Source organism: Montipora capricornis, chromosome 14, assembly GCF_036669925.1.
Source record: "Montipora capricornis isolate CH-2021 chromosome 14, ASM3666992v2, whole genome shotgun sequence".
Lineage (NCBI taxonomy): Eukaryota > Metazoa > Cnidaria > Anthozoa > Scleractinia > Acroporidae > Montipora > Montipora capricornis.
In genome coordinates this window covers 700,001-709,244 of record NC_090896.1, presented here as the reverse complement: position 1 = coordinate 709,244, position 9,244 = coordinate 700,001, and the positions used below count along the sequence as shown (strand labels likewise).

The 9,244-nt window shown below is 41.4% G+C and overlaps 2 protein-coding genes across 2 annotated transcripts in view; one reads left to right on the top strand and one right to left on the bottom strand.

Moving 5' to 3' along the window:
- Positions 1-352: 352 nt before the first annotated feature.
- Positions 353-1,243, bottom strand: LOC138033420 (uncharacterized). The gene has a single exon (XM_068881147.1). The coding sequence runs from the start codon at positions 1,241-1,243 to the stop codon at positions 353-355; it is 891 nt and encodes a 296-aa protein (XP_068737248.1).
- A 3,726-nt stretch (positions 1,244-4,969) lies between these two features.
- LOC138032240 (neurogenic locus notch homolog protein 1-like) overlaps positions 4,970-9,244 on the top strand; it is an 86,150-nt gene continuing 81,875 nt past the window's right edge. The window contains exons 1-4 of the mRNA XM_068879868.1: positions 4,970-5,372; positions 7,403-7,498; positions 8,845-8,955; positions 9,193-9,244. The exon at positions 9,193-9,244 is cut by the window's right edge and continues 59 nt beyond it. Coding sequence (XP_068735969.1) covers positions 5,042-5,372; positions 7,403-7,498; positions 8,845-8,955; positions 9,193-9,244 — 590 coding nt within the window. The 5' untranslated portion in view covers positions 4,970-5,041. The remainder of the gene's footprint in view (positions 5,373-7,402; positions 7,499-8,844; positions 8,956-9,192) is intronic.

Sequence of the window (9,244 nt, the reverse complement as noted above, 5' to 3'; positions counted from 1 at the left end):
TTTGCCAGTCAGGTGTTATAGATACACACTTTCAAAAAGAGATTTTTTTATCAGCTCAACTCATGCCCTTTACGCCTAAGTGGCATGTAGGGCAGCAACATGCTCCTTCCACATCTTCCGGTCTCTTGCCATAAGCTTGATGCCTTCCCAGGTCTTCCCCTTTCTCCTTGCTTTCTTTCTCCACTGTGCGTCGCCACGTGATCTTGGGGCGGCCCCTCTTGCTTTTCCCTTCTGGCTTCCAATGTAAAGCAGTTTTCGCAATGGAAGCTTCTTGACGGGTAACATGGCCAATCCACCTCCAGCCATTGGTTCAGTTCCACACCTTTCAAAGAGATCTTTATTTGAGATGACATTAGGCCAAAAGATGCGTAGAATACGGCGAAGGCTCTTGGTGTGAAATGTGGAGAGTTTTGTTGAGTCCTTCTCCGTTAGGCGCCAACATTCTGAACCATACAGGAAAGTTGAAAGGACGCAGCTGTGATAGAGTTTCAGCTTGGTAAAGAGTACTGTAGGCGGAGTAATGCCATACCTTATTCATCATGTTGAGCGAGTTTCTGGCCTTGTTGAGACGGCTCTGAATGTCCAGATCAGTTCCTCCATCTCTACTGATGGTGCTACCAAGATAGGTAAATCTGTCTGTATAAGGACGTTGTTCATTATCAATCTGGACTGGTCGTGCGTCGACAGTATTCAGTGCCATAGTTTCGGTCTTGTTGCTGCTGATGTAGAGGCCAATTTGCTTCGCAGAGGTGTTAAGTTGTTGCGTATTCTCTTGGATGTGCTTGTGGGTGTTTGATAGTAAGGCTAGATCATCAGCGTAATCAAGGTCTTCCAAATAGGAAAAGGCGTCTGATGCCCCTGATCTGATTCTCAGTGGTACGCCGCATGATCCAGTCCACAACAAGGTTGAAAAGCAATGTGGACATGACACACCCCTGTCTGACACTAGTGTGGACTTCAAACAAGATGTCACCAACACCAATCGCGGAGGTAAAGTTATCATAGAAGCTTTTGATAACCTCAGCAAGGTGGAAGGGGATTCCATTTCCAGAGGCTGTGTCGGCGTACACTGTCGAAGGCCTTGGCAAAATCTACAAATTTCACGGAGAGTTCGCTGCCATTCGGTATTCTGTTCAATATAATTTCTCAGCGTCAAAATGTGATCGATACAACCCCTTCCTCTCCTGAAACCTGCCTGTTCCTCTCGAGGTTTATGGTCCACAGCCAGTGATAGGCGCTTCATGATGACTTTCGCTAGGATCTTACTAGGAGTGGATAGCAATGTAATACCATGCGATATTCAAACAGAGCTCCTTTCTTTCCTGATTCCAGTCATCAGGGATTTTCCTTCTGTCCCATATGGTGTTGAAAAGTGGTTGCAAGATGTTTGCGGTTGTCACAGTATCTGCCTTGAACAGCTCAGCATTGAGGCGGTCTTTGCTCGGTGCCTTGTGGTTTCTTAGAGAATTAGTGGCCTTAATGATCTCCCCTTTCTTTGGTGGTCCAGTGTCAACACTTAAGTCCTCCTCAGCTTTTTTATCAGAGGGTCACTTTAAAGCACTGCATTTCGCCCGTTCTGAAAATGGCTTGAATGCATGCTGTAACTACAGGGAACTGAGCAATTCGATAATTCCGCATATTTAACGTACTATATTTATCCTGTAGTGTTTCGGGCGGATTTTACACAACACTGGGCTTGAAAGAGCCAAAGGCATTGATCTTTTCTTCCACCTGTGATCACCTGATACCTCTGGTGTAGATACCTGTGGGTTTTGTTCGCGTTGTTAGGGGTCAATTTCGGGAAGATAGGTTTTGCCGCTTTAGTCTGTACTCTTATTGAGAACGATATTCGTCATCACAGGGGTCAAAATGTTGTAGAGTCACTCGGCTGCACCTCGTGCGTCCACATTTCGCAATCTGATTGGTTTATTTCCCAAAATGATCGTTCCTGATTGGCTATTACAGTTGCGTTGACGGGAGTAGCCAATCAGATTGCGAGTTTACAAGCAATTGTGGTAAAAAATATATTGTATAAATAGTATTGAAAGGTAGGAATATCATCGCAGTTAGATAAGCAAGTTAAACAGTCGCAAGCTTGGAAGTCTGACAAAACCCAGGCTTGAACGGGACTTGAACGCGGCCATGATCATGCAATTGCGCTGCATTTCTCCACCACCTGATCTATCAAGCCAAATAGAAATAGGACCTGGTCAGTTGCGAGTTTTAAGTTACATTCTGCACTGCGTGAATAAACCGATGTTATAACGTAAAGTAAAGCGCACCCTCTGAGTGGTCATTTACTGTTTGCCCATGGGTGAATGGTTTATGACGAAAACACTGACGCGTGCGCCAGGAAAGAAATGCTTTTTACAATAATGACCGCTTAGTCTACCGCCGAAATGCTGAAATTTATTCGTAGTTTTATGAAAAGAGGCTCAGAAATGTCATTTTGCAACCCGTTAGCGGGTATATTACCAGAACCACCGGCAAAACGATTTGCAAGCCGAAGTGAAAGCCAGCTCAACGAGTTAATGAGCGAGAAGCACCAATGTGGCCCGGGCTCGATTCCCAGACTCGGCGTCATATGTAGGTTGAGTTTGTTCTCAGCACCGAGAGGTTTTTCTCCGGGTACTCCGGTTTTTCCCTCTTATTAAAACCAATATGATTTGATTTGATTTCATTTGTGCACGACCCCACAAACTATTCAGCTTTAAACATTATCGTGTGAAAATAAAGTTCTAATATTCTATTAGTACGTCAAATTTCATTTCTTTGATCTGCGGAAAGGGCACGAAATTGCATGAAAGTTAGCTTTTTGTTTAGGTTTCCTTGCAACTGCTTTAGCCACTCATCTAAATGCGATGATCTTTATAACTTCCATTTCGTTTCCTTGCATAGGAGACTCCGCGGTATGGCCTCTGTCAACCAAGGATACCCATTTTTAACTTCGATTATTCGTTATAATTAGTAAGCGTAAAACTTTCTTTCGATGACGTGGGGATTCTTTGGATCCATCAAAAGCACGCACGACGTCCAATTTTATTGACGCAAGTTATAATTGATGAAAGTTAGGAGCCTTAACACGAAAATCACCACAAGACTGCTACTTCTGAAGTTAGTAGGGAATGAAGTTCCCGGTGTTGTGGCTGTCCTTTGTGAGTGTATGGGTGGGTGGGTATAGCAGGTCCACGTCAGCTGAATAAGCGGCCAAAACTTCAACCTGCTCAAACAAACGGAAGACTCTTTCTTTTCTAGCGTGTGACTGGGTGGCACAAATTAGGGAAGACGAGGGGTCTTATCTAGTAACGCTTGTTAATGACGCAAAAACATAGGCGCCATCTCCACGATGTGCTCAAATGCGCGCCGTGGATACGCAAGAATGAAAATTGCTGTCAATAGCGTTAAAGTTTTAAAGGAGAATGTCACCTTCCGGAACTTTTTACACATAGGCGTACGAGCCTATGGCAACGACAACAACACTCTGGAGAAAACATTATAGAATAATGCCGTAGGCGTGATTTCGAAAATTTGCAAATAAGGTTTCTATTTAGTTACTTTTTAAGTGATTTGATGCCCGAAAGTGGTTTCTTCAGAGATTTGGTAATTTGAATAATATCGTGTAAAATGTAAAGTGTATCATTTCGTTGACATTTGCTGCATTTTGCGCCTACTTTTCGCGCCAATTTCGCGGAGAGCGGGAAAACGTTTTGACGAGTTCACATTAAGGTCAGGTTTAAGGTTTCTTCGTTGAAGTTAGTTCGATTCTTTGAGGTTACTAAAGGTCAAGCGGTCGTCAAGGTCATTAAGGCGAAAGGTAATTACTACACAAACTGAACTCCATAAGTAATTTGTTTATTCTGTTCGATCGATTTTATCGGTAAATCTCAGTAGTAAAGTATCACATATTAGGAGCTAGTTAATGTTACCTAGCTGGTAAGTACCGGTTATTGACTGGTTTTTTAGCCTGATTATTGTCCCTAAATGAAATGATATGTGGCATCTGTTAAAGACTCCAGGAAGTTCACAAGATGATTGACATTTTCGAAGAACGCCATAGAAGGAATAACTTGTTCTTTTAATATGTTTTAGATTACATTGAGACTGTGATAGAGTGGAGAATGTAAGCTTTCAATTTAACTATTTTTTCAATGATAACAGTTTCATTAGATGCGAAAATGGTGAACCCCGGCGTTTGCATCCCGATTTCAACCCTCACGCTTTCGGGCATTGCGTAATTTTTTTCGGGCAAGAAAGTCACCGGCCCCCTAAGTCCGAAAGTGCTCCGGGCCGTACGCCCATGTTTTTACACACCGCTTATTTTTTCAATCCCGGCGTTGTTCTTCAGAGAAATGTGGAAACATGTGCAGGGCCCCTCTCGTTACCGTCGTGTTGGCCGTTTCTTAATCTGGCATCGTTTGAAAAAGAAGACATTTTGCGCTCTTCTTAAAAGTTGACAAAGCTGATCTTCCATATTTACCGCCGCACACGTCAAAATTTGGGTTGCAATTTTACGTAATGCCATAAATAGGGCCGTTTATACGCGAGAAAAAAGGCCGCAGCTTACTCTGGCGGCGGCTTACATAAGACGCTAACACCCCGTATAAATGGAACAAAATCTAAGTTCACGGCTTTCTCAAGCCGCGGCTTATCCTGGCCGGGGATAAATAGTTCTTTTCGCGTATTATGTACGCCGCGGTTTATTTTCTTTCGTATAAACGGCCCTATTGTGTCCGTTACACCGTTAAACGACTTTTAGTACACGAGCCCGCTTTTTATTTTCAACGTCTGATTATTTTTAAGGAACATGTCGAGAAGTTAACTTGTCATTGACAGTCATGTCCAAATTTGCTTGTTTTTTATTGTTTATTGACAGGTATTTTTTAATTTGCAATTTTTTCTGTACCTGGAAGAAAGGAATGTAAAATATCAATTAAAAATGAGTCAGTTCGTTTATTTTTCTACTTGCTAGGTAAATTTAGTCCTTCTATTTGTATGGAAGAAACAATCTGGTGTTATTCTTGAGGGATTTATCTTCAAGAATATGCAATTTGGACAAGTACCGTTTATTTTGGGGTTCGTCCTGCTGTACGTGCAATGTTTAGTCTGTGGCAAATTAACCGTGCGAAAGTCTATTCGTAAACAAGACAATGGAAAGGTCACAGATCGCACTCAAAGAAAGGTTGGCCCAGCACCGTTGAAGACCAAAAACACAAATGGAATTCGTAAGGACCTGGTTGATACTTTAGTGGGACTTGGAGGAAAGCTGGAATCACCTTTTCCACTTCGTATCGAACACATCCAGGATTATCCCGTCCCAGTTCCTGTAGGGCGTGAAATTGCGGAAAATGTTTTGCACGTGCACATCCATGATAGTAAGTTTGTTTCTTTTCTTTCCTTGTAATTGTGGTTACAGTAATTTTTTTCTTTTTGATGTGATCAGCTCGCTTAATTTTTGTTACCTGTGGCAAACGACGTTGCATTCGCGTAGGAGAAGATCCTGTCTAATTTGAGCCTAGGTGAATTGAATTTGAATAAGGACGTGAGCACATCACGGGAAGCCTCTATGTCCACTAATTCCTTGAGTCAACCCTTAAATCGATTAAATGTATTTTTAGGAGCAGGATTTTCCCACGAAAAGAATTTAATCGACTTCCTCATGTTTGGGGACCCAAAATTATTATACTTAATTAACATTAACAACTTGGTGAGGGCTCAAAAGGGGGAAGTGGGAGACGAATCGCTCCACTGAAACTTAAAAGGTCAGCCTCATGTACTCCTTGATTTTTGAGCTAAAGAAAAACCTAGCATCAGGGCGATACACACACCGGTATGGAGGAGGGAGTTGGGCCTCCTCCCAGGACCAACTGTGACCATTCCTGGGTAAATATGGAAGGTACACAGACCGGTATGGAGGAGGGAGTTGGGCCTCCTCCCAGGGCCGACTGTGACCATTCCTGGGTAAATATGGAAGGTGCACACACCGGTATGGAGGAGGGAGTTGGGCCTCCTCCCAGGACCAACTGTGACATCCTCGAACTAATGGATAAGTTATATATGTAAAATGAGTGATAAAATAATTGATACCTGACAACATGGCACTTAATAAGGGTTTCGCAAGGCCTATGTCCAACAAAAAGGGGAGGGGGGGGGGGATGGGGGGGAATTTGAAAAGAAAACTTCAAGACATATTGTGCTTGGCCGCGAGAAAAAGACCAGAGTGATGAAGCACATGGTAATTCAAGCTATTGGACATCACAGAGCGCCATGCGATTGGCCAAAAAGAAAGAACAGTGGAGAGATCATAAGTTCACCTCATAAGAGGTTGCACGTGAAAATCACTGGACATAGGACAAAGCTCAAACAAGAGTTGTCGATTAACTGGAATTTATCTCCGATGATCAATAAATTATGAACATAATTTCCTTGACGTTGAGATAGCTTTGTTTTGATTGGCTTTTACAACAGTGAGCGTGCTAAATCTCCCAAGGGAGTCATTTTATAAATGAATCTACTCGGTAAAGGATTGACTCCTGAGCCAAGTATGGGAGTTGGAAGATTCCCTTGATGAGCTCCTGGAATGGAGAACCAAACTTTCTTTTTTTTCCAACTTTATTGAAGTGTGAATTGACTTGATACTGAATAGCACCTGAAATCAAGTTAATTGAAATCATTCAATATTAAATATTAAATATTAGATGGGAATGAGAAAACTCAGCAGAGTCGAGGCGTTACGACTTTACACCTCAGTTGGAGTCAATTACAATTTGAATCCGTTTTACACTGGTACGATCAACAAATAGAACGTGTCGTAAAAAAGGTTGCTGTTATTCATTGTGGTGAAGTACAATAATACTAAAGTATTCTCGTTTGTCACACGATGTGGTCACTTATAGGGTTCAGCGTTGTGTGTACTCTTATTGACAACGATATTTGTCATCATCACATTGGTCAAAATGTTGTGGATTCACGATTTTTACCACTACGATGACCAATATCGTTGTCGATATAGAGTACAGACAACGCTGAACCACGTTCGATTTGTTTTTTACCACAATATTCAACGCCAAAGAAAATGTTTATTTCAGAGCGTGACCAGGACCATGGCACGATGAGAGAGCAAGCGTTGTCTACAACTTTCTCGCAATATGATTGGTTTATTTCCCAAACTGAGCGTTCCTGATTGGCTATTACATGGCGTTACACATTGACATGAGCACCGTTGTCTAGACTCACAACTGGACAACGGCAAATTAGCCAATCGATTGCGAGATTACAAGTAATTGTGGTACAAACCTCAATTTAATGTTTACATTGCTCGTCATGAGCACACATTCTTCCCTCTCATCTTACTGTTTATTACTTTTCCCTGAAGTTGATACGTTTCCTTTACCTTGAATTGCAGAGAACCCTTGTGTGAATGGCGGATATATTTCGCGAGATTTTCGTGGAAGTTATTTCTGTGTTTGCCCTCCTCACTATGGTGGCAAGACTTGTGAAAGTTTGTAAAATATAACATATTGTTGCTTACTTTCAGTAATTTATGAAAATGGAAACGGCATATGTATGAGTACCCTAAAGATAATAATAATACTAATTAATAAATTTTCGACCTCGGATATTGTGGTTCCTACTTTTCTGATTGGTTCTCTGGATCTCGGTTTTCCGCTCATATACCGTGTGACCTATTATGGAAACTCGGATTGCGTCAAGAGTTGCCAAGCTGGACCCAGTTGTTCAAAAGGTGGATAACGCTATCCACTCGATAAATCAGTATCCATTGGATGGCGCAATTGGTTTCGCTATAACTTATCCACTTGACAGTGATTTATCCGGCGGATAGCCCAATCCATCGTTTGAACAACTGGGCCCGGTTTTTCGAAAGCCGATTAACTTAATCCAGGATTAGCGAAAACTTTAGTTTCATATTTTCAACTTCTTGGTGAAAGTTTCTTTTACTTATTTTTGTTTTCCAAGGTTGACTTCTTCTTATGTAAAGTTTTGCCGATTTTCAGCTTTGAACAACATTTGGGAATACAAAAATAATTTCCTTGCTTAATTATTAATCTGGGATTAGGGTTAATCGGCTTTCGAACAACCGGGCCCTGGGGCCTCGAAACTGATTGGCTTTAATTTCCATGTGTCCAAACGTTCAGAATTTAATGAAAATTTAATGAAACAATTATTCCATTCTCACATCCAATGCGCGCTCATGGAGTAATTGTTAATTAACTTTATTTAAGTGTCAACTCTATGTTTCGCTGGAGTACTTATTGGAGACGATGTACAGAAATCAAATCAACTCAACTCATATCAAATCGTAAGTTGGTTTTCGAGGAGAAGTAAAAATCGGTGTACCCAGAGAAACACCTCTCGGAGCAGAGTAGAGAACCAACAAACTCAACCCACAAGTGACGCTTAAGTCTGGGAATCGAGAAATGACCACATTGGTGGGAGGTGAGTGCTCTCACCACTGCGACAACAATGCTCCCTTGAATCAAGATGCGATCAGAATAAAACGTTTAGCTAAACCATCTGCTTTAGATGGCACTTATTGAATTGTTACACTATGTAAATATCTCACACCTTCTCACTTGCACCTTTCGCACAGCACGCACAACCACCTAATTAGCATAAAGCACTACACGCCGAACATTTATATAAATTAGGCAGTTATTCAAATAAAGATCAGTTCTTCAGAACGCAAACTGAGTAAACAACAGAACCACGATCAAATAAAGGTGGGTTGGTTCTGATTGGCTGAAAATACCCTCTTGACCCGTATTAATACCCTTCTTGAATACAATGGATTATTCGTTAAAATGTTGATTTTGCTCCTTTCCACAGTACAACAGTTCTGTTTTTCTGGACCTTGCAAGAATGGTGGGAAGTGTGTGGAAATAAACGATGGTTATAAATGCAAATGTCTTCCAGGGTTTACTGGCTACGACTGCGAAGGTAATTGGTTGTTGATTTTGATGATGATGATGATGATGATGATGATGATGATGATGACGACGACGATAATGACGATGACGATGATAACATTGTAATCTAAAATTTTCACTAGCTCTTTTGTTGAAGTTAGGAGTTAAGTTTCATGACATTCATGTAAGGAATTTGGCAAGAACTACACGATGATTAGGTGATTCTTTCATTTGTAATTTATTAATTTTGCCCCTTTTTTCCTTCAAGAGGAATTATCCTGTGTTCCAAATCCATGCGAGCATGATGGCAAATGCGTAGA